The sequence below is a fragment of the Xyrauchen texanus genome, unplaced genomic scaffold, assembly GCF_025860055.1.
Source record: "Xyrauchen texanus isolate HMW12.3.18 unplaced genomic scaffold, RBS_HiC_50CHRs HiC_scaffold_542, whole genome shotgun sequence".
Lineage (NCBI taxonomy): Eukaryota > Metazoa > Chordata > Actinopteri > Cypriniformes > Catostomidae > Xyrauchen > Xyrauchen texanus.
The window spans coordinates 1-25000 of record NW_026266514.1 but is presented as its reverse complement, the minus strand read 5'-3'; the positions used below and the strand labels follow the sequence as shown (position 1 = coordinate 25000).

The 25000-nt window shown below is 39.9% G+C and overlaps 2 protein-coding genes across 2 annotated transcripts; one reads left to right on the top strand and one right to left on the bottom strand.

Annotated features, from left to right (window-relative positions):
• The first annotated feature begins 644 nt into the window (after window positions 1-644).
• Window positions 645-4512, top strand: LOC127642312 (sestrin-1-like). The gene is made up of 10 exons (XM_052124915.1): window positions 645-898; window positions 1690-1755; window positions 1891-2091; window positions 2196-2378; window positions 2546-2776; window positions 2941-3088; window positions 3228-3340; window positions 3441-3631; window positions 3780-3924; window positions 4019-4512. The coding sequence occupies exons 1-10, from the start codon at window positions 797-799 to the stop codon at window positions 4103-4105; spliced, it is 1467 nt and encodes a 488-aa protein (XP_051980875.1). The 5' UTR covers window positions 645-796; the 3' UTR covers window positions 4106-4512.
• A 1885-nt stretch (window positions 4513-6397) lies between these two features.
• On the bottom strand, window positions 6398-24904 carry LOC127642311 (armadillo repeat-containing protein 2-like). The gene is made up of 17 exons (XM_052124914.1): window positions 24399-24904; window positions 24206-24278; window positions 23956-24127; window positions 22921-23074; window positions 21284-21336; window positions 20699-20803; window positions 19179-19369; window positions 15306-15408; window positions 14899-15155; window positions 13449-13594; window positions 13036-13135; window positions 10118-10400; window positions 8564-8686; window positions 8342-8455; window positions 8084-8216; window positions 7221-7360; window positions 6398-7078 (listed from the first exon to the last, which is right to left on the bottom strand). Exons 1-17 carry the CDS (start codon window positions 24656-24658, stop codon window positions 6939-6941), a joined length of 2547 nt encoding a protein of 848 aa, XP_051980874.1. The 5' UTR covers window positions 24659-24904; the 3' UTR covers window positions 6398-6938.
• Between the last annotated feature and the right edge of the window lie 96 nt (window positions 24905-25000).

Sequence of the window (25000 nt, the reverse complement as noted above, 5' to 3'; positions counted from 1 at the left end):
TACTTAGAAAATAATCAGTCTCTGAGCCAAAGGCGTCACTTTATCTCTTATGTGACTTGACTTGTCCCCAATGTGGCGTATTAAACCGAGAGCAGAAATTGATCTTGGCCTGTTTTGCACTGTAGGGCATGCCGTCATCCTCATTGACGTCGTTAGGGTTTGTTTACTGGAAAAGTATCCCCTCCCACTTGCTTGGGCTACTTCAGTCTGTTTTGTACAAATGGTTATATATCTTCTTCCTTCATTCATTGGAACTGCAGGGGGTAACAATGCCAAATAGAGTGGTCAAAGCATGATTATGTAAATAGTTTTATTGTAAGTTCAAAACCTGTTATGTATTAACTAACATTTGAAAATTTTTCCAATCATATCCTGATACCAAGGGAAAGGGTAATAAGAGTTTATAGAAATGCATTCGGTTGGCATATGGAAAACTTGCACGGACAAAGGGTCTCAGTATTTGTTCCGTATTTTCCGAACTGTTGCCTGAACTCACGTCTTAATTCCCCTGTTTGCATTAGCCCCTCCTACAACCCTACCTCCTTTACGTTGATTGGAGCAACGTAAGTTGTTTTCGCAAAGCGATTGGCTGTCGGGCGCGTCAGTCATATTTACAGCCTGTTATTTACCACAAGAGGTCTAGTAAAAAGTGGGTATTCTGCTCCGGAGTTTCAACAGCTGAAAAGATCTGGAAGCGTTACTCAATGCCTCAAGGATCAACGCAAAAAAGGGGAGTTAAAACAAATACAAACCAGTCGCTCTAATTTTTTTTATTTACAAGCAAAAAATAAACAATATGAGGCACGCGTCAGCATCTAATGAAACTATGGAAAACTCCTCTCTCACCATGACCGACTTATTTAAAATGTGCACACAGTGTGAGCGGCTTAGTAAAAAGGTAAGAAATGCGGATAAGAGTTTGACAGCGAGTTTAACGTCGTTTTTCGTGAGTCTACACTTTTTCTCCTTCATTTCAAGCGGCAGTGCAGTACATTCAGTCCGTTTGCTGCAGTGCAGTCAGTTCTTTGTACTTCGCTGCCTCAATAACACACTACTGGCTTGTTTTTCTTAGCCTGTTTTCGCTGGAAATCAAATCTGATCAACAGACTCCTTTTTGATCATTGATTGAGTGTCATATCTGTGTCAAATCGTTGAACTTGCACACTTTTATTAAATCAACCCATTCAAATAATGTCTGCAGGATTCCCATTGTGCGGAGCGCATAGATAGAGAATGAATGTCTGGGAATACGATGTTTGCTAGTGGACAGACAGAGTATATTGTGTGTTGAGTTAAGTTTAAAATGGGTTGCATATTTCTATCTGATCTGACTTTGGAGATGTTTATGTCTCTGGTTTATTGCTAATTCAAAAAGCCTTTTATTTTAGCATGTAGATCTGGGTTGTTTTGACTCTCTTTGTGCCTTTTGATAGCTTATATAGTACAATGAATGCTGTTCAAGTTCAGAATGTTTTCACTGATTGCAATTTAAGGTTTTTGAATTGCTATCGAAGAATTACAGTGTAGGAGAAAATTTTTCTGAGAAAGGATGTTGTTTTTAATCACTTAGATATTATAATCCTATTTTTTATTTTTTTTTGTCACTTAGTGTTTCTCCCAGGGCATTGGTTTCAACATGTTTGTGGATCATGTAATCATGTTTGGCAAACTGGCTCTGATCTTTTGTAGGACGTTGGAGTGCGAATCCCAAGACCGCTGGGAAATGGACCAAGTCAATTCATACCAGAGAAAGAGGTTAGTTTTAACTTCTAAATTGCTGGCTTAATCAATAAATTACTAGTATTTCCAACCCTTGTTTTGTTGTTTGAGCTATTTTATGAGTACAGAATTCCCCAGGTTCACCTCATCTTTATTCTCGCATTGCCCCAGATACTTCAAGTCAGTAAATTGGACGAAAGAACACAGTCAATTTTTGAGGACGCCTTTGCGGTGCTTGGTCGCCTTGACAACATCTCCCTGGTGATGGGGTTCCATCCTCAATATCTGGAGAGCTTTCTAAAGACCCAGCATTACCTGCTTCAGATGGACGGTCCATTGTCTCTGCACTGCAGACATTACATAGGCATAATGGTGAGATGGCATGCTGTAACTCTTTGCAACTCTCTGGGATGAGACTCGGCATCTCAAAAGCACAGCGACAAATACTTATGAAAGTGTTTTTCTGTTTATTACAGGCTGCTGCCAGGCACCAGTGCACATATCTGGTCAACCTGCACGTGAACGACTTCCTGCAGGTTGGGGGCGATCCCAAGTGGTTGAATGGTTTGGAAGAAGCCCCACAGAAGCTGCAGGCTCTTGGGGAGCTCAATAAGATCCTGGCCCACCGCCCCTGGCTGCTCACCAGAGAACACATTGAGGTATGACTTCAACCTCGCAGTCACACATGCAGACCCACAGTTTTTATGCAACTGTAATGAGCACAGAGATGTTTTTATACTGCCTTGAGAGATATAATGCCGATTAGCTCTAGTTGAGTTATTTTGTACTTTTCTGTTGTAATAAGTATTTTCTTTTGATATAACAGAGTCTACTGAAGGCAGAGGAGCACAGTTGGTCCCTGGCTGAACTGATCCATGTTGTGGTGCTGCTCACACACTATCACTCTCTAGCCTCCTTTACTTTCGGTTGCGGCATCACTGCTGACATCCACACAGATGGAGGACAAACGTTCAGGCCGCCCTCACTCAGCAGCTACTGCGTTTGTGACATTGTTAATGGAAACGGGTCCCTGGAGGAGATGTTGGGGAACCAGCAGGTGAGACAGACAGAAACGTATTTAAAGAATTAAAGTATTTCATCCAAGTCTTTCAGACATCTGAACAAGGAATGCATGGAGTGCAGGGTTCACATTCGTAACCTTAGAGAATACATGCTGCTGAACCACAAGTGTGCGACCTAGATTCCTGTGTGTGCTTGTAGGTGTCAGAAATGTCTGGCGAGGTAGAGGTGCTGATGGAGAGGATGAAGCAGCTCCAGGAATGTTGTGACGAAGAGGAGGCCAGTCAAGAGGAAATGGCCACACGTTTTGAGAGGGAGAAGATGGAGAGCATGCTGGTGGTTACCTCTGGTATGTGACAACTCCAATAATGTCTTCATGACAACTGCCATCTTGTAAATTGTATAAGTTAGACACAGTAACAAAGTACCTTAATTTTATATTTATTATAAAATGCATAGACCGGTAAATCACTTTGTTTTGTCAACAGAGGATGAGGAATGTGTACCATCCAGGGATGTGTCACGACACTTTGAAGACCCTAGTTACGGCTATAAAAACTTCTCCAGGAGAGGAGAACATGTGCCCACCCTCAGAGTCCAGGTAAGAGGAAGTGAAGTCATCTAACTATCATTACTAGCCTTGCCAATTACAGGAAACTGAGGAGGAAATAATGACAGTGGATGTTTTCTGCCCTTAACAGGACTATAGTTGGGAGGATCATGGATTTTCCCTTGTGAACCGGCTGTATCCAGATTTTGGACAGCTTCTTGATGAAAAGTTTCAGATCGCTTACAATCTGACATATAACACAATGGCGACACACCAGGGTGTGGACACTTCCATGCTGCGTAGAGCTATCTGGAACTATATCCACTGCATGTTTGGCATACGGTTAGTCTTGGTCTTTTGGTTCCTAAAATACAGAGCTACAAAAAATTCATCAAATTCTTAGTTATAGAAAAAGTTGTATAGATGTTGTAGACAACTTACTCTTCTTTATTGTATTACTGATGTATGTATCTCTGTGTTTGCATTGCAGTTATGATGATTATGACTATGGCGAAATTAACCAACTACTAGACCGTGGTTTTAAAGTCTACATCAAAACTATGGTGTGCAGTCCAGAGAAGATCACCAAAAGGATGTATGAGAGCTTCTGGAGGCAGTTCCAGCACTCTGAGAAAGTAAGGAGGACTTCAAAAACACAGATTGTGTTAAAGTAAAATTCTCAAGGAAAGAATTGTGGCTAATGAATATCTTTTATTTTCTGTCTTTCAGGTCCATGTTAATTTGCTTCTTATGGAAGCGCGCATGCAGGCAGAACTGCTCTATGCTCTGAGAGCGATCACTCGCTTCATGACATGAAGTGCTGTTCTTCACAAATTGGTTATTTGTTTTTTTTGTTTTTTTACTGTTGTTGATGTTGCTATTGTGGGACATTTCAATAAAGCTAAAAACAACAACAAAAAAGTGAAAAAGAGGAAGAAGAATGAACGATGATGACAAGGAGGAACGGATTCTGATTGTTTAGTACAAGAAGGAAAAAAAACAACTGTCAACTGAACCTACTTGCTGAATCACTTGTTTGGCTGCTCAGCCTGCAGTGCCATTTCTGGCCACCGGGGAAATAAGTAGACTCCCCAATGCAGGGTGTGTTAGTGAGACTGCAAGCTTCTGGAGGCCAGACTTCATTTTAGTATTTCAAATGCATCTGTGATAGAATGCTTTATAATCATATCTTTTTTTTAAGATTAAAAAAAAAAACACACAAATGGCAACTCCAGTACTTCCAGGAAGACTGCATTAACATGCCTATCTACTAGTGTTTTTTTTGTTTCAGCAGGGGCTAGAGATAGAAGCATGATGATTTTCATGACTGATTTTGCCTAAATGCGTGCCTTGTCATGCATGGCACTGGCAACAGATGCTGAAGTGCTGTCTGTTCATGCTGCTTTTCTCAACTGAGAGTTCTCAAGACACCCAAACCATCACCCATGTGTATAAGCTAATTCAAGAAAGACTGTTTATGTGTGAGTGTTAGTGAGAGAGAGTCAAAGAGAGCACAATTAAAAAGTAATAGCTATCTGAGCCCTTTTTATAGTTTACTGTAAGACACCACTTTATCTCATTGTGACATTTCCAGTGTGTGAATGTGAAAAAAATCTATCATAGGCTTGTTTGGTTTTTCATGCATTAAAAATATCAAAGCACTTTTTTAAAATGTTAAAATATGCTTCAGCTATTATGTAGCCATTTTATTATGGTGACAGTCGCACATCTTGCTTTACTTGTGTACGTAACTCCAAGCACAAAAAAGTCTTCCTTATGTGATGTGCTTCCTGTTGCTCGGTTCCATGCGCCTTATCTGTCTTCCTGTTAATGCATGGTCATCTTTTTTTTGGGGGCGTTCATTATAACTGAATACCTCCAGTTATGTATCCTTAAATATCTAAGTGCTGTCTGGTGAGCGGGACTTTGTCTAATGTGGGTGCCTGTTGTTGGCTTCAATCTGTACAGACCTAGATGCTAAGAATCAGGCAATTGAAACAACTGCACAGTTGTGGGGTTAGATAATGCTTGTTCTTATTTTCACAACTTTAACCAGAATAACTAAGCAGATTTGTTTTGTTCAGAGTGTCTCTTCTTTTCATGCAGGGTGGATTCTCTTCTGTCTTTTTTGTTTACTAAAACCAGTTAAGTACTGCATTCTAAAAGCAGGACTAGTAGAGGATGGTACTTTTCTTTGGACATGGATATGAGGTTTTTAATCAGACTTGAGAGACTAATGTCAGTTACTGACACTTTTATAAGAAACTGTTTTATAAAAAATTAAATAAAACATGGTATTTCACTGGTTGTATAATTTGTAATTTAATCAGAATTAATTTCCAGAAATCTTCCCATTGTCACAAACAATAAGAATTTAAGCAATCTAAAATGCTCACATAAAAATAATTCAACAATCTTTATGTCCTCTTCATTTGTGTAGATATTATTGATAATACACTTCAAAACATCTTTCATATCAATTTTTGTAGGACACATGATCTATGTTTTCATGGTGGTGGAACAACCACTCACCAGTAAAGACTTGCAGCATCACAATATATCACCACAGAGACACTAGGGCTATAGAAAGCCACCCCCTGCTATGCACTAATGATTTAAACAATGTTGAAGGCACTGATTCATTTTCTCACTGTGAGGATTAAAGGAAGTAACAGTTGTTGATCTTGGAAACATCCCTTGTGCTGTTTGCACAACTAAGAAAATGTCACCTTACGCTGCTGGTAATCTCCCTTTGTTTTATCTGTGGTTATGAGGCTAGTGGCTTTTCAGTGCCAGAACATGGTCATATTATCTAGAAATAACAATCGCTACTTGTTGCTCATTTAAAAATATACAGTAATATGAGAAATTGGGTTCCCTTCTTATAAAAATTGAAATATCTTGACCTTTCCTGAGAAAGTCCCTGAGAAACTGTGCAAAAGGGATTGAGGGGGGGGAAGTGTATGGAATTGATTGCATAACATACTAATGAAACAAAAATACCTCCCCATTACATGTTTTGGTCATCAGGTTTTTGGTGTATTTAAACATGTCTTCAGATCACCTCTAGGGCAGCAGTGTAAACTGATTATTATTCTATAGACTAGCTGTGAAGTGTAACCGCTAGGGTCAAAAAGAGGGATGTCACTGCCATATTTTATGAGTTTGATGTGATTGTATTAAGCATGATTATGTTTCTGTTCAGTGTTCCTTACAGACTTTTCTGGAACTGTCTGTTTAATAAAGTATTTGAGATCACTGTGATTGTCTTGAGTGCTTTTTAGAAAGTTCATCAGCATTGAATGGCTTCATGAGTGTTTTTCCGAGTATGACACAATCCACTCCTTTTTTTAAGTGAAATACAACAGCATCAGGTTGCATAATATACCTTTGAACATTTTTTATTTTATTATTATAACAATTTGCATTTGTTGCTCATAATTTACAAATTCCTTATTATTACTTTTCACAATGCAAACATATGTTAAAAACTTCATAAGGGATATAGTATCAAGGTGCAATTTACACACTGGCTCATTCCTTAGTTTTGTGTGCATATGTACTTGAATGTACAAATACAAAGCATATATGAACACACCTAATTTTAGAGACAACGTGAAGACTGAATAGGAGGTGTTGTCAGGAAAGCTTACAGATTGATTCTACTGATGTCTTCACAATGTAAACGTTGTCTTAGCCTCTCCGCTACAGGCAAAAACAGCAACTCCCAACATGCTTCCTGGACTTGTCTGATTCCATCATTAGAAGGCCACTGGAAAGCTCCCCTGTCTGTAAGAACAGAAGGCACAGAGATTAAACTGTTTTCCTTCATGCATTGTCATGAGTGTGCTTGCCAAACTCCCCAAAGCCAAACTTTGAGAGTGATTTAGAACGCACCTGTCCCTAAATCTGATTATGAGTCTATATGTACCTGTGTATAGGTTTAAGATCTCTAGCAGCTCTCGACTGTGTTGCAGCTCTACATCTAAAAAGCAGTTCCACAGAGTCTGACAGACCACAGAAGCTAGATGCCAGTCCTGAGGCCCAAAGTCACGCAGACAGTCTATTAGCCTGGATAAGTGATAGAGAAGAGGTATAATGAATATAGAAACTGGGAAATGGAAGGGTGTTTGTCATATCAGGAGTAGAGAAGATCAGAGAAATTAATCTGAACATCAAGTTTCAATGGCTGTGGTTCAACTGGTATTTGTCTTGCCTGATCCAATCACAAGTGGTCAGCACTAAATACAGGTGTAAACAGGATCCAGAACCACTCAATCAATCAATCAAACCACTTTTGGAGGCATTTGCATGTGACCACATCACATTTGTAGTGTAAACAAGCTGCCCAATTCACTAAAACGTTTTTAAATTTAGCTGGTTATGTGCAACTTTAATCTGAATGAAACATTTGCAAAAGCATTTACAGAACATCTACGATATGTCAGATCTTAGCTAAATGATTTGAAGTTATTTTAAGCATGCACACCGGAAGTACAGTTACACTGTACAACAACACTAGCTCAACCAATGGCTTGGTTGCTATCTGTTCGATAAACAGCAGAGCAACAGCATGTCAACTTTTTCCGTTTTTTTTACACATGCAGTAACACATTAGAGATGCATGTTAATACAAGGTGTAAACAGCAATCTGACTTGGCTGAACACTTGTGATCGGCTGGAGCTTGAAATAATAACAAAAGAGATGACTCAAATAAATCACTGGGTAGAGGAGCATCTCAGTACTTAGCACACATTAATAAGCCAACACCATACTGAAGAGAGGTAAGTTACTTCTGTCCGGTTCCCTCGTCTCTAAGTATGGCCCTGTTTTCTGGATCTGCAGATAAGTTGGTGAGTACTCCACATGCAGAGAAACACACATCAGGGTTCTTGGAGTCCAGAAGGGTTACCACAAACTGGTGCACTGAGACACAAGCACAAACTCAGCATCTGAGGTTTTGAGACATTCTTACTGATGAAGTGGCAGAGACAGCAAGAGATGCTTGCCAGGTATGATTCTGTAAGTGTATCAATTGAAGAATGACACACCTTTGTGCTGCATGATGAAGTGTCTCACATCTTTGATCTGAGACAGATTTCCAAACACACGTGTGGCCTCCAAAACACCTTCTATACTAGAGCCCAGCAAGAGCTTTACTAACACTGTAATGACAAAGAAAGGGAAAATCAGAGAGAAGGGAAAGGGGGGTGATTACTTTAGGACAAAGACAGATGGAACACACAGACTGATTTCACACACACTTGTCTTACACTGCGAGATGTGTTTGTGCTGGGAACGGACCACTGAGCTCTCTCCCTGGTAGAAAGACAGGTTGTTGATGGTGGCCACAGCATTAATCACCAACTCTTCACTCTCCTGCACACACCTGCCCTCTGTCAGACACAAAGGCAAATAGAAACACAGAAAACAGTCTGGGGTGTTTAATTCTGTAAGAATGGTTAAATTGCAGATCTGTGCTTGGTATTTAATATCAATCCATGCACAATACTAATCAGGTATCGATTCCATCTTGAGAGGTTTCAAAACCATTCATGCATGGTATTTTGTTACAAAATCGAAACTAAAGTACTCAGAATTTGACAGCAAGTGTGACTTCGGTGTGATCCTCTATTTCTCGTTGAAAATGTGGTTTGCACTGTCAGTGTTTGTGCGTCATACTGCAACTGTGTCAGTGTTTTGAAACACTTTTTGTTGTGGTGAATGCTTTATCACTGTTACACTTGATTTCTTAGTCTTTTTCCTACTCAATATTTATTGTCATCAAAACAGGATGTCATTTTAATCTACCAGACAAAAGGTAGATACAGTATGTGAGAAAAGATAAATCAGCCACCCATTTCCTCTTTATCTGTCTCCATCTCAGTTTTGAAAAGCAATAGCATCCACTAACTGTCATATGTAGGGATCTTACAGTAATTCCAACCAAAGTTTTAATTTCATATTCTGACATTTTAAAAATGACATAAAACATTTTCCATTGGATAAAACCGCTTTCTGTATTTCATAAAGGAAATACATAACCACCTCTTCACAATAACATGCCTGCTTCTGAAACTTTCACATTTTGAACTAAGTTTGGATGCATCAATCACCTACAAACCACACTGCAACACAGAGCACACCAGACATCTATGAGGCATGCAACGATAAAAACAGGCCCTGGGAAATGACAACTTTATAGTCTGGTTGTTCTCGGCATTTGAGAGGATGCAGTACCTTGAGAGTGTGTGCCAGTAACTGACGTGCAGAGAACAGCATGTGACTGCATGGTGCAATGCAACTTACTTGCACATGAATGTAGCTCAAGTTCAAGGAACTAATCATAGCCTGAAACTTACAGAAACCTCTTAATATCACTGTGTGTTAAAATTCACATCATTCTACTAAAACACTCAATACATATACATGCAGAGTTATAATCAAGCTAAAGCAAAAATTTTTGTAGTCGAGCTACAGTCTTCATCTGTCAGTCCAAGTATACTAGAAAAAAGAAGGATGTAGGCTAAAGAAGTGATAAATATACGACATTGGTCACCTCTGTCATGCTCACATGCTCTGAAACACGGAGCGACATTGAAGCCAGTTATGGTCCTATTAATGTGTATACATGGATGAAGCTGATCTACAATAACATGACCTAGGTCTGTCAGTCTGACGTTGCAAAAATTTGTATTATTTCAGTCTGACTAAAGTGTTTAAATGGCTTTTTAAATAGATGAATTATTGTTTAATTCTGACTGAAATTGAATTTTAGTATGTAAACTATATGTATACTGACAGTGTTTCACAGTTTTGGTTCGTACCCAGCACTTCCAATAGAAGCTGTGTACACGATGCGTTGGCAGCTAGTGCTGTGCCAACTGTTGGGTGAATGGCTAGGTTGGCCAGCAGTCTGATCAGTTTGACCAAGACGGCCACTCTTTCAGGAGGGTGACATTGGTCAGGGTGTGATGGTGTTCCCTGGTAGGCCTGGAAAAGATCTAAGAGGACATCTATCCCTCCATCCACTTCATAGACTTGCTCTCTGGCTTCAATGCTTTTGGCAGTCAGATTTCCTAGTGTGAACAGGAGACGCACAACTAGATCCTGCACAGAAGAAAAGACAAAGTTTATGTGTGTTTAGTGCATTGAAGACAGTCCTGAATGAAATCACATAAAACTCCTGTAAATCCAGCTGTATTTGGTGATGTTTGATTTGACAGAGCATTTATATCCAACAAAAATAATTTCTACTTTCATTTAGAATGTATGAAAGAGACTGAGACTTCTCTTCCATGAGTCTAGAGGAAGTATGTCCCTAAGTGAGGTAAAGGGTGCATGTGGGACTGTTTATGATACCTAGTACACAGAGTGAACTGTGTTTATTCTTTATGAGATGAAGAGCACATTGAGGAAAGAGAAACAAGAACATCTGAACTGACTGTACTGAAATAAAACCAAAAGAAAAACACATGAGGACACACACACACACACACACACACACAGATCATTGCTCTAGTTTCACTTGAGAGCAGAAAGCGGAAGATATGCCCTATTTGCCTATACATGTGTATGTTAAACGCAAGTCTTGTAAGTCTGTGTGTACGTTGACAGTGCACATACACATAGCACACAACATTAAATAAACAACATTAAATTGTTAAATATACAAATAAGCCACAACATTAAAACCACTGAGTGAATAACATTTATCTTGATACAATGGTACCTGTCAAGGGGTGGGATATATTAGGCAGCAAGTGAACAGTCAGTTCTTGAATTTCATGGTTGGAAGCAGGAAATATGGGCAAGCATAAGGATCTGAGCAACTGTGGGTAGTTCCCAGTATGCAGTGGTTAGTACCTACCAAAAGTGGTCCAAGGAAGGACAACCAGTGAACTAGTGACAGGGTCATGGGTGCCCAAGGCTCACTGATGCACGTGGGGAGCGAAGGCTAGCCCGTCTAGTCCGATCACTGTTCACTGCCGAAAGTGCTAACAATGGGCACTTGAGCGTCAGAACTGGACAATGGAGCAATGGAAGAAGGTGGCCTAGTCTGATGGATCATGTTTTCTTTTAGAACATGTGTACAGCGTGGTGCGTGTGCGTCGTTTACCTGGGGAAGAGATGGCAGCAGGATGCACTATTGGAAGAAGGCAGGCCAGCAGAGGCAGTGTGATGCTCTGAGCAATGTTCTGCTGGGAAACCTTGGGTCCTCGCATTCATGTGGATTTTATTTTGATATGTACCACCTAACTAAAGATTGTTGCAGACCAAGTACACCAATTCAAGGCAATGGTCTTCACTGACGTCAGTGGCATTTTTCAGCAGGATAATGCGCCATGCCACACTGCATAAATTGTCCAGGAATGGTTTGAGGAACATGACAAAGAGTTCAAGGTGTTGACTTGGCATCCAAATTATCCAGATCTCAATCCGATTGAGCATCTATGGGATGTGCTGGACCAACAAGTCTGATCCATGGAGGCCCCACCTCGCAACTTACAGGACTTAAAGGATCTGCTGCTAATGTCTTGGTGCCAGAAAACACAGGACACATTCAGAGGTCTTGTGGAGTCCATGCCTCGACAGTACAGAGCTGTTCTGGCAGCACAATTGTAAAGGGGGTTCAGGGGAAAAGGAGAACCGGCTTGACAATATAAATAATATTTGAATGTAAAACTGAAACCAAAAGACACAAACACACACATAGGACGGACAGCTGCCCACAAATGTTCTCTCTCTGTCGCACCACCGTCCGCAGTTGGCCTTTATGCCTATTGATTATTGTGATAAGGGACCGGGTGTGTAAAATCACGACCCAGCCCCGCCCTCCACCCTGTCACATTCCTCGACATCCCCGGCATGACGCACCCCCCATCTTTCCCAGGGGGAGGGCGTGCCAACGTGGAGCGGCAGTGGGATAGAGAGAGGAGGAGAGAGAGGAAAAAAAGAAAAAACACTCGTTGGTTCTCCGATACGCCGTAGCTTGGACCTTGGCCACTCCTCCACTATCTAACAGACAACAGCCGCGCCTCCCCGGGCAGATCGGAAGCAGTCCTCCAGCCCCTGGTGGCCGGAACGCCCCACCACGTTCTTGGGAAACAAAAGGTTCTCCCCCGCCCCTGGCAGCGGTTCTCCCACTCCAGGCATTCGGCAGTGTGCCCCTCCCCGCTCGCGGTCGGCGGTCTCAGACCCCACCGTTTTCATTGGCTGGTAGGGGTCTCCTCACCCCTGGCAGCGGCCCTGACCACTCCAGGCGGTCAGTTAGGAGCACATTCTCTCCTCGCGTTTGGCCGTCGTTCCTCCGCTTCCAGGCGGCCAGGCTCCTCCGGCCCCGCGGGAAATGGTAGCAAATGCGTCGTTGGATGGTAGCGGCAAGATCTCCACTACGGCGTATCCCTCCTCCTTCCCGGGTTTCTGCACCAGTGTAAAGGAGGTTCAGGGGAAAAGGAGGAGGCGAGAACCAGCTTGACAATAGCAATAATATTTTAATATAAAACTGAAACCAAAAGACACAAATACACACAGCTGCCCGTAAACGCTCTCTCTCTGTTGCACCACCATCCGCAGTCGGCCTTTATCCCTCTCGGAGGCTTGATTAGTCTGATATTGGAAAGGGTGTGTAAAATCACGACCCGGCCCTGCCCTCCGCCCTGTCACAACAATATTACAAACTGGCCTACGTGATATTAGGCAGGTGGTTTTAATGTTGTGGCTGATATACTTGAGATAATCTCACCTGTTTCTTGCTGTGTCTGCCCAGCAGGTCTAAAAATAGGCTGCAGCAGCGTGGTGTCTCAGCTAGTGCATAGCAGCACTCTGTGTAGGTGGAGAGCTTGCTGAAGACCACGTAGACACAAAAAAAAAAAAAACAAGAATAATCTCACACATCAGATGGCACAAGCGCAACTCAGACTGGTTCCATCCGTACTGAAAATCATTTGAAATCTCATAAATGAAAATAAGTCATGACATATCTGCAATTTGTATTAGTTTAATTAAAAATTGTCAATCGAGCAAAATTTTAACCCTGGTCCTCTCACACCTAAACATTATCTAAATAACCTTACTGGGTTTGATTAATTGAAGGTTTGAAATACCCTTTAACTGTCTGTCCCCTATCACTAGAACATGACAGACTGGTACCCTCACCTGAATATTCGTGCTACATTAATGCAGATGTCAAGGTCATTACGGTGGTTCTCCAGAATCCAGCAAAGGTTAGAGAAGACCTTGTTAGACAAGAAGGAGGGCCGAGACTCAGACAGGTCAGCTATATTTCTCAAAGCTGCTGTAGCCTAGAGAGGGTCAACATCAAGGTTTTAGGTTTAAATCTATATTAATGTATGAAAAAGTGTAAACTAAGTTTGTGCAGCAGGTGTGCTAGAGTGTGTTCAAGTCAATCTTAAATGCCCATACATGAAGAAATCTTTAAATGTTTGGCCACTGCCTAAAGGACAGAGACACATAGAAGTGCTTACCCTTTTATAATCAAGAAGTAACGGAAGGTTTTTAAAGTGCCTTCATAAATCTCGCCATCAAGAGCTCAGAACACTGATTAGGTACATGCAGTGTGCCGGCTAGGTCTGCTTAGCCCATTGGGCTGTACTTTCATAAAAACCCTAATTTCCCTCCTTCAACAGGCTAATGAGTGACACAGCTATTGACACTGAACATGAAACCATGCGTGCGTAGTTTAGGAAGTTTATTTGGACTGATTTGATTAATTCCCGCAAAATGTGCTTTGGGCTGGAGAAGAATAAAGGAAAATATGGACATGAAGAAATGGAAAAAGGGCATCTTCCCAGACAAAAGCAAAAACAAAGGCAGAGGAAAAGCACTTAAAAAATGTACCCTTCATTTCAACCCTGTGCAACCCCACCCCAAGGAAATGCTCATATTTTGTTCCGTTTCACTCCTAGAGCAGAGTCCTAAGAAGCATCCGGGTGGGGTTCAAGCATGCTGAATTCCTCCTGTTTTCAAGTCTCCAAGACACATAAGAGACTTAACATGTTTGTAATGCAATCCTATTTATTAATCTATGGTGGAGCTGTGTTACACAAAGTACTATTCTAGCACACAGGAGAAGCAAACACCCTAGGTTACTGTGGAAAATCTGACAGGGTTTTTGAAACAAAAAGAGGAAAAAAATCCCACCGCAGATTATCTTAAACCACAGGAAAGAACTGGAATAATTTCTGATTGTCCAAGACAGCTGAATTTTATACATTGAAATGTCTGTGATTTTATTTGTTTTTGTGTTTTTGTGTATGTGTGTGATCGGGAAGATGTGTTAGAGGTGACAAAAAAACAACTTTGACCTCTGACTTCTGGATCACTCAAAAATATAAATAATAATAAGAGATGTAGCTAAGTGTGAACAACTTTACTTTTATGTTGCTTTTGCATATATCTTTTAAAGATAATTACATAGGCATGAGCAACAAGTTCAATTTCTCCTTTTGTGTTCCATGGACAAAATAAAGTAATATGGAGTCTGGAACGATGTGAGGGTGGAGCAAATGGGTGTAAATAATACATTTTTTGGGTGAACTATCCCTTTAGGCCTGCGTAAACCAACCAGCCTTCAAGAAGCACTCACCTGAACCAGTATATGTCCTGCAATGAGATGCTGGCCTCCTCCCTCTGACTTGTGCTTAGTTACATTAGATAAATCTGCAGGTTTACTGTGTATCAGACTCTTAGACAGCAACATCAGTATGCAGATGAAGTCTTTAGCCAGCAGAAGCCTGGAGAGGGTACAGTTTCCTGAAAGGAGCTTCAGTGAGCCAACACAGTACAGCACAGCTTCACCTTTACTCCACACATCCTCACACTGTAGCAGAGAAAGAAGAGAGTCTGTGTGGGCAGACACACACACACGTGCGTGCGCACACACACACACACACACACACACACACACACACACACACACACAATGGGTTAAAGTTAATAGAGTTAATGACTGATTAAAGTATCTGAGTAAGTTATACAGTACTCAGGTCTTACCTAGGATGGAGCTGGTAAGAAACAGGGCATCATTACTGGTGTTCTGGCTGATTTTGAAGATGAGTTTGCAGATGTTCAGCAAGTTGTTTCCACTCACGTCAAGCTTGATATACAGATATTATACAAGAGCAATATTACAGGCAATGTAACTGATTTCAGGTATTTTATCTCAAAGCTATCTGTATCTGCCATTAGTACACAATAGATGAAGAGATAATTTCCCCAAAACAGAAAATTCTGTGATCATTCACCTACACTCATGTTGCTTCAAAACTTACTTTCTTCATGAAAAACAAAAGGAAATGCAAGGCAGACTGTTTGCCTCTGTGACCATTCACTTTCATTGCATACATTCTGCCTAAAATCTCCTTTTGTGTTCCACGGAAGACAGACATCAGAACAACATAAGTTGAGTAAATGAGCCTGTGAGAGAGGCAGAAGTGCCACAGATGATAGAACAAGCAGTTACCGCTTGCAGAGGCAGCCTCACGCTAGGGTCTACTTGGGGGATAGGAAGCGGAGAGCTACAGGATAGGTAGAGAATGAGTAGAGTAAAAATAGGCGGAAACACTGCAGAAACCATGGCGATTGCTGCTGCAAGGAAATGAGCTCTCACAGAAGCTGCTGTGGTGCTGGAGGACTCCGCAATGCCTGTGGCTGGAAGGTAAACCTCACACCTTCCGGGCAGGTCTGCCCATCCTGTGATAGAACGGGGCCCTTGCTGCATGTAAATGGGAGGGCCTTCACAGCGGTACAAATGGGAGGGCTTCCAGTCTAGCCAGGGGGGCCCCCTTGCAGCATCCGAACAGGAGGGCCCTCCATGTATATGGACAAGTCTGATTGGAGTTTTTTTCTTTTTTCTCGTCTGCATAGAGCAGGTCACGTGGGGATTTAACTTGGGAGAGCTGGACAGAATTCGGCAGAATGAAAATGTAAATTGAATGTCCTCTTTTGTTGATCTGATTAACATAAATGATTTACCCTGCTGTGTATCCTGCATCCTACTGACCTAAGGTCTGCATGGCAATTTGAAACAGGAGAACCCATGGCCTGGACTTGGTGACTCTCGCTACATTCGAACGGGAGAGCCCGTGCTATGATTCGAATTGGAGAGCCCGTGTTGCGATTTGATTGGGAGAGCCCATGCTGCGATTCGACTGGGAGACCCCGTGCTGCGATTCGAATGTGAGAGCCCACAGCCTAGACGTGGTGACTCTCACTGCATTCGAACGAGCCCATGCTGCATTCAAATTAAGTGATCAAATTTGCTTTAAAATGAGAGCTCTCGCCTTTTTTGTGATATGAATGGGCTGAATCCTCAAGCACTGTACTGTTAGGAGAGCATAGGATACATCTGAGCATGGTTTATGCTGTATTTTACTGAGCTCGCTCAGTGCCGCGATCGGCTGTATCCACAGTTGTGGACCCGCACAGCATTCGACGGCAGAACACTTAATTATTGTGAAAGTGATATATGCTGCATTTTAAAAGAACTCCCTATGTGAAAGAATGGGCTGAATCCTTGAGAACAGGACCACGCGGCAGGAAGAGTCCGTGTTTTCATGTGAAAAGTTTACGCTGCATATAAACTCACTCTGCGATACGAATGAGTTGTCAAGCATGGCGTTCAACGGGAGGGCGTATTGTTGGCTATATTTGAATTAAATTGATTGATGCAGAGATGCAGGCTTATGGTGAACTGTTTAGGGAAGACCTAAAACAGCCCGATTGATATCAATCACTACGTGGGTAATGGTTTGTTTGGTATGAGTGGCATAATATGGGACGATTAAGCAGCATAAACACGTCATGGTTACAGAGCCATGCATGCTTAGATGCATGGCCTGAAAGACATGCCATGGTTGCGGCACGTGAACGAAGCATTTGTGCTGCATTGTGCTGTAATTTTTTTAAATGAGGGATCATAAAAATTGCATTTTGTTTTTATTTAGAACTGCCACGAAGACGTTATTTGACATAATACATCCTCACATATATTCCACATGAAAAAATAGTAACTCTATTTACACACATGATCCTGTTAAGAAGTTTACATTCCCGACTGTTTGTGTAATAATGGTTCATGAATCATTCTGCTTTGTCCTGAGCAGTGAAGATGTCAACTTTTCTTAAGAAAAAAACTTCTTACATATAAAATATAATCTCTTATAGGCTATTTGCATACATTCAGAATGGGGTGTGGAAAAAAGGTTTTTTTAAAGGTTTTTTTTTAAACTTTTGCACTTTTTAAAGGTACAAATTCCATGTAGCCTATCCTATCAATACGATGTAATATTGCATGTGTAATTATGCAATGACTTCACAAAAATTCACCACATTGTAAACAAAAATTCTAAATACAACACCCAAAAGTGCTTGTACTACTTAAAAAGTGCAGTGTAGCTGTCGAAATGTGACATTGTCGGATTTACCTCTGTGCTCGTGGGAAATTAACATTACAGAAAAATACATGTTGCACGAAGAAAAAGAACGGCTTCTTTCAGCTCGTTGTTGAAAACACATTTTTTATTGGTGCATTTCTACTTGTACTGACTGACAGCATGACAAAGAGTGAACCATTTTCACCACTAAGTCATTTGGAGTTTGTGCCAGTGAATTGGATTTAATAGATACTATATGGGTGTCATTTGCAGTAGCGTGGTGAACAAATACGACTTACTATATTGATAACTTACTAAATATTGTTTCACCAGGTCAGCCTCAATGAGGAAAAATTTAATAAAAGAAAGACGGTGCAAAAACAATGGTTAAATTGGCAGCCAGCATTGCCACATAATATTAATACTGGCTGCTGCGGCAACTTGGTGAATAACGTAACAATTGCAATGGAAGAGCTTATCTGATGAGGGACAATGCTTTGCGCAGAGTAGTGTCATTCAAAACTGACGAATGGATCTGTCCTGGCTAAATGGGTGGAGCCAAATGCTGGCGGAATCGTCAAAGCATTGATGTAAACTGTTTATACATACTTGTGATTGACGATGTGATTGGTTGGATTAAATGAACATGTTCCTTCAGAACTTTGTTGTGAAACTCTACTTGTTAGTGGTAATTTCATACACTTATACTTACTGCAGTTTGGCCTCTGAGTGAAACAAATTAACTAATTGTATTTTACTAATTTAAACCTTTCTAACAATATATAACACATGGCTATCTCATCTTGTATGTGGTTTTACCAACTCTGAATATAATTGTTTTTAATTTGCAAATTAAGAGATAAAAAAACAGTACTAATTGTCAGCAAACTAAAAAGCATTATTTAAGGATAGGACCAGCTATAAGCAGTTTAAAGTCCAGATTCAAAGCTTTAAAATGACAACTATTCTGTTTAGATAAAACAAGTGGTTATTTATGTATTACATAAAAAATGTATGTAGGGAGTGCCCCCACTCACCTGGTATAAGCTCAGTTCAATTAAATCTTTATGTATTTTATTATATTCTTTATATAAAGAAGTACAAAACCTGTCAAAATTACTAAAAAAGAAGTTGAAAAAAGATCTAATGCAATATCTTGGGATAATATATGTAATATGAGACATTTATTAACAATCCTAGTGGGCCGGTCATTTTTGACTGGGAACACAAAAGATGTTAGCACAACCAAACACAACACAAGGGTTAAAGTCCTCATTTGTACAGTTTAAATACATAACGCGATTGAAATCATGCCTTAAAAAAATATTGTCTTTATGCCCCCAGTGAGCAAGAAAAGGTGACTGTGGAAAGGAAAACCGAACTCCATAAGATGTTAGTTTATGAAGAAAAGTAACCTTGGGAGAAACCATGCACAGCAGTTGGAGCCAGTTCCACTCTGGCTATAGGTGTGTGTGTGTGTGTGTGTACTTACTGCTAGAATGAGTTTGGCTAGATTTAGGTTGAGTCGGTCTGATTCCACATCTATAAGTCTGAAGAGTGTTCTAAGGATGGTGGACCTCTTTTTGCACTGCCTTCCCAGCATCCCTCGCTCTGCCAGAGCATCATGGAGACCGGTGCATGCACTACACAGACGCCCCACAATCTCTTCTGACACACCATCACCTTTAAGGATTGTTTTTGTAAGAGAGAGCACCAGCACGTTCCAGTTAATAATGACTTAGAATGCGGTACACAAAATTGGTAACAGTGTCAATGTCTCACACAGTATGAATTGCAGCACTGCCACCTTTCAAACTATTCCTGTGAAGGACATTGAAAAAAAGAGTAATCTGTGGGGTACACAATGCATTTCTTTCATCTGAACTAATGTGTACAAAAAGTAGACTTACTGACAATTCACTGACATTTGGCCCACATCAACACTGAGTTAACACGGCCCTTCAAAAAAACTTCCCCGCTGTATGGTATACACATCATTAGTGTGTGTATAATAGCTCTTTACAGTCTTTTTTATTTGCATCAGTTCTGAGCACAATGGCATTATATATTACTGAGTGATGTATATCAAAATGCAAGATCTAAATTAAATTATCAGGCTAAATTTGTTTATATAGCATCAATAGCTCCTAAATCTCCTGGTATCAATAAAGCAATCAAAAAAGCTAATAAAGTCTAAACAAGTTTTAAGGTTTCCCTTTAATTCAGGCTAGCGGTTATGTTGCTTGCAGAAAACAAAGAATTATCAATGTCTACATGTTTTTTGACAATTGTGTGCACTGGTAATGCCTTTTGCCTTTGACAATTGTTTGCTCCCATTGTAGGATATAACTTACTTTTAGGGGATAAGGCTGAGGCTGCTTTTTCAAAAGCTAATTTTGCTAAAACAAATGTTGTTCCTTAGTTCTGTTTCCAAGATGGCAAGCATATTCTCATATTCTCTAAGCATATAGAATATGAATGGAATTTTATACATAAACAAAGAGGCTGTTGGCACAATAAATATTTTATATTTATCTTTCAAATAAGTTTCTATTGAATTTTGAAAGTGCTTAAATATTTACTGCTATTAGATTGCATTGAACAGTACTTTTTCCTTGGCATGCTGACTTTAAAAGCTCTATACCATGCCAAGCTCAACACAGCTCTGTTTTTCATTCCTCTGCATTCAGATCTTGTATTTTCTTTCTGGCTGCAGTTTTGCTTGCACTATGGGGCACATTCAAGTGCTGAAAAGCAGTTCCTTCATAAGAACATAAACAAGCACAGTCCAATAAACACAAAATTGGGAATATCTTTCAAAGTCTAAATTAATTAGCAAAAATAAGAGATCATTCATTAAGACTTTTTCAGACCAGGTTTGATGTGCTAGTTTAGCTGTTTAATGTTGGTCTGATGATATCAAAGCAGAATGTGACCCTTTGCTGTTTGGGTGTAGGGGTCATCAGATCATCACTGGTGAGAACTCATTAATAAGTGTCATTTTATCATCACCTGGTACAAAGAACTCAAATTCCTGAAGGAAAGGAAGAACCTTAGTGTTCCAAAACAGAGATCCATCCATGTTATCATCTCCTTTGCCATGGCCAAGCTTAGCTTCTACAGCAGAAAGACATGGAGTGGGTGTTAGATAGACAGATATATAGATATACAGGAAGATGTACTTTACTGATACCGGAAGGGAATTCAGATTTTTCATTCTTAAACCAGATGCATGCAAATACAGGATGTTCAACATAGCATGAAAAGGTCACAGCTTTGCACCCACACATCTTTCAATAGTATCTGTTCTGCACAAATGCCTCTGTGAGCACTTGCATTGTGGACGAGCTGTAGGAAGCTGTGGGTTGTGAAAACAGCAGATTAAACTATCAACTGGTGTCTGGATACAGAAGGCTTGAGACTCTACTATAGCAAAAGTGGTTTGTGTTTCCTATCCGATCAGATGTTTGTGGCACTGGTTTTACCTGAAGTCAGTAAGCAGTATCATGTTTAGATATATACACAGAATAGATATTGCAAATAAATTAGAATATATTAGATGAGCCTAGTTCATTTATGCATGCAAATATATCAAACCTGGTTTTGATCCTTTTTTACTGGATACATCAGTTCTGGCTGACTGTGGTATCCTAATAATCACAAACACATACAAACAGCACATTCACAGTAAATAGAAAGCATGTATTAAATCATTGTGTTTGAAACACTGCCTCGGTGACTTGCAAAAATTATTTAGTGGCATTAAACCCTTGGTGGTGTATCAAAATAACAATTTAATATAACCTGACAATCTTTTAAAAATTTGCTGAAATTAAACAAATTATTTACTAACACAAATACGTTCAAAATGTATATAACACATTAGTAGTTTGTTCACTGTGTATGGTTCAATCAATGACTTTACAATTCTCTTATTTTAATAGCAGCCACAAGAGGTCACTGTTGGGATGCACCATTTACATGACCAATATTTTTATTATCTCTTTTGTTTACTGAGAATTGTGTGTAAATCATTTATTTATGAAACGTAAATAACTTTCATAATGTGCTTGTATAAATGTTTACATAAAAAAGGTGCATTCATGTGAGGGCTACTGCAACAGACAGGAAACCACAGGTTTGTGTGCTTGCCTCAGAGCTAGTAATGCACCGTCATGGTGAAGTTTGTCTTAGAAATCAAGAAATCAGTTAACACGGCTTTCACATATGCCACCAAGTCCTTTTAAAACTTTACTCTCTTAGTCCATGCTATCATTGGTAACAAATTGAATTACATCCAAGTTGCATGTTGTAAAGCATAACATATAAAACCTAATTTTTATAATTCAATAAAATAGAATAATTCATTGTTATTGTTATATATTGCATTTTTGTGGCATTTATAGTGATTGGGCTTTGGACTGTCTCAATAATGCTTCTTTGTTGATGGGATGCCTTGGCCAAGACATGATCTCATCGTGTGAATCTCAAATGAGACTGCACTGGTGGTCAAAAGACCAGCTTGCCAGCCAGCCACAAACGGCCTACATAATCTAATATTGCTCCATTAGTAACTATAACAAGGAGATGGGCACGTGGAGAGGGAAAGACAGAGAGAGAGAGAGAGAGAGAGAGAGAGAGAGAGAGAGAGAGAGAGAGACTTGATGCTTGTTTGATTTCAGCTTACTAATAACATTTCAGAGTATCTGTAAATGCATCCAAATTGGAAGCATTGTGATTTGCATGAGTGGGCATTCTGGGTAAAGTATTAATGAGAGCTCTTGGAACTGAACAAATGATCCATTCTATGCAGTCTTACTGAAGGATTATTCAATTCTGTTAAATATCCTGGAAGAATATGTGTGTCATAGCACAGCTCACAAGAGAGTATTCCAATTATCAAACTAGTGTTTTTTAAAACATTGCTTATGAAAAAAATAATGCTTTAGAGATCATTCTCTGATCAGTTAACAATAAACTAGTTTACTCTTTCTGAACAGGATGTCCTGTGAGTTGACAGCATATACACATTTTTTATTTGTTCTTGGTCACAGAGTATAAATCAATCCACTGATGGAGTTTAATGGTGTATTGACACCAAAGGTTGCTTTTATGATGCCCAAAGGGACAGAAATCTGATGAGGGTCCCTGTCATAAACATATGCATCCTTAAAACTACAGAAGACATGTGCCTTGGAAGCAAACAAAAGTGTCTCTCATGCTCAAAATCATACCTGTGTTTGATAAGTGTGTGCAGGTCAGTTTCAGAGGATGCTTTTGTTTTATGCTCTCTGCCATCAGCACAGTGTGGTTTTGCTCTGTTCTCTGGTTCGTCCAACCCCATTCTTGCCTCTTGAGACTTATCTGAAGCTTTATGTTGAAGGACAACTTAAAAGCATAAAGACACACAACAGCACACACTTACTTAAGCTAAAAAAAAAGAAACCAATTATTAGAAAAACTGATTTATAGATATAGCCAACACATGACTCAAAAAAGTGTATTACATTAAAAAACAGTATATGTAACATATATAACCTGTTTGGATTTGAATGAATATAGGGCAAATATAGAGCAATTGTATTAAGTGCAACCTTTTGTAGAGTCTTGTGCTGTTCTTCAGTGTGTCAGTGAACATTTCAAATTATTATATTACAGAGTAACTTAGTAGAGCTGAGCAAGTAATCAATCCTGCAAACAACTCACAGGACAAACATCTTTTGTTTTCTCAACACAAACACACATCCATAAACATACTCGAGGCAATTATATAAAACTGATTTATATCTGATTTTTTGGAAGAGTGTATTCATTTTGGTTTTGCTGTGAAACACTTAACAGCTATCAGCCTGTCTCTTCTAAAAACATTGAGACAGGCCACCATTGAGTTTCTAGATTCCAGGCTGCCTCAGAGGTGCATGAAGAAAAGTTAAAGGGAAACTTCACCCATCATTTTCTCACCCTCATGCCATCCAAGATGTGTGTGTATATTTCAGCTCTGTCCTCACAATGAAACCGAATGGTGGCCAGACCTTTGTAAAAATAGCAAAAATCCCATAAATAAAAAGTAAAACATAAAAGTAGGACACCATTCACTGTCATTGTCAGGACCTACAGAGCTGAAATATTCTGGGATGGCATGAGGCCAAGTAAATGATGAGAGAAATGTCATTTTTGGGTGAGCTATCCCTTTACTTAATACCAGAAAAGAGGATCAGTATGAATGAATAATTATTCATAAAAATGATGGTATATATTCCTTTTCGTACTATTTGAACGTGGTGTCATGGGTGGCAGATGGTTGATGGATGCCGCTATAAGCTGTCTTGCTTTGGACCCTCCTGACCCTCTCCTGGTGTTCCCTCGCTCAGCTGGGGGTTTGGGGTGAGCTGCTTTTTTCTCATGGCCATCTTCATCCAAGGACACAGACAGTCTGGGTTTCTGGTAATGAGTGAAGAGTACTTACATTTCCTGTTTTCACTAGAATAGTCAGATACAAAGTTGTTAAAACCTTCTTACGTGTTCCAGTGGACTAAGACGAGTTCCAGAGCCTGGTCTGGAGTCAGGAGCTTCAAAATTTCGGGCATGAAGACTAAAAAAGAAATTTGTAAAGGCAGTTAAAACCAGCATAATTGGTTTTAAAGATTCAGTATAAAGTGTTACAAAGGAAGGATAAATATTTATACTAATACTAATCTGTGATGTTGTTTACCTGAATGCAGATGGTGGTCGTCCATCACGTGCACGGGAGGATGATTCTCCGAAGAGCTGCCGATGCTTCTCCTGAGGTGTGAAAGGCCGCTGTGTGGCAACAGTTCGAAGAGAGCGACGAGCCTCTGAAACAATCTCAGCACTAGTCTGTCTCCTGTTGCCAGTGCTCATGTAGACACGCTCACTTTTCTCCTGTTGAAGCTCAATTAGCGACATCTTTGAGCCATATGGATGTGAACCTGTATTAAGGGCCTGAAACATCCATCACGAAGGCTGCATAACTACTTGACTTGACTTGCATAACTACTGTTGATGGAAAAGGAAAATTGAGGAACGGTTTCTATTTTGAAACTATTTGTACAGTCATTCGAGTTAGAAATAGGGTTACTGGCTGAGAGAACAAAATAGCTGTCCCAGAAATTAAACAGGCTGTTTATTGCATATTACATATATTTTATTCTCATTATTACCTCAGCCTGCATAACACTGCATGTGGATTGCTGTGCTGTAAATCTTGTTTTAATGTGGTCCCCTACAAAATGTTTAATGCATTTGTTTGTTTTTTATTATTACATTTTATTATTACAACAAAACGGTTCTTAA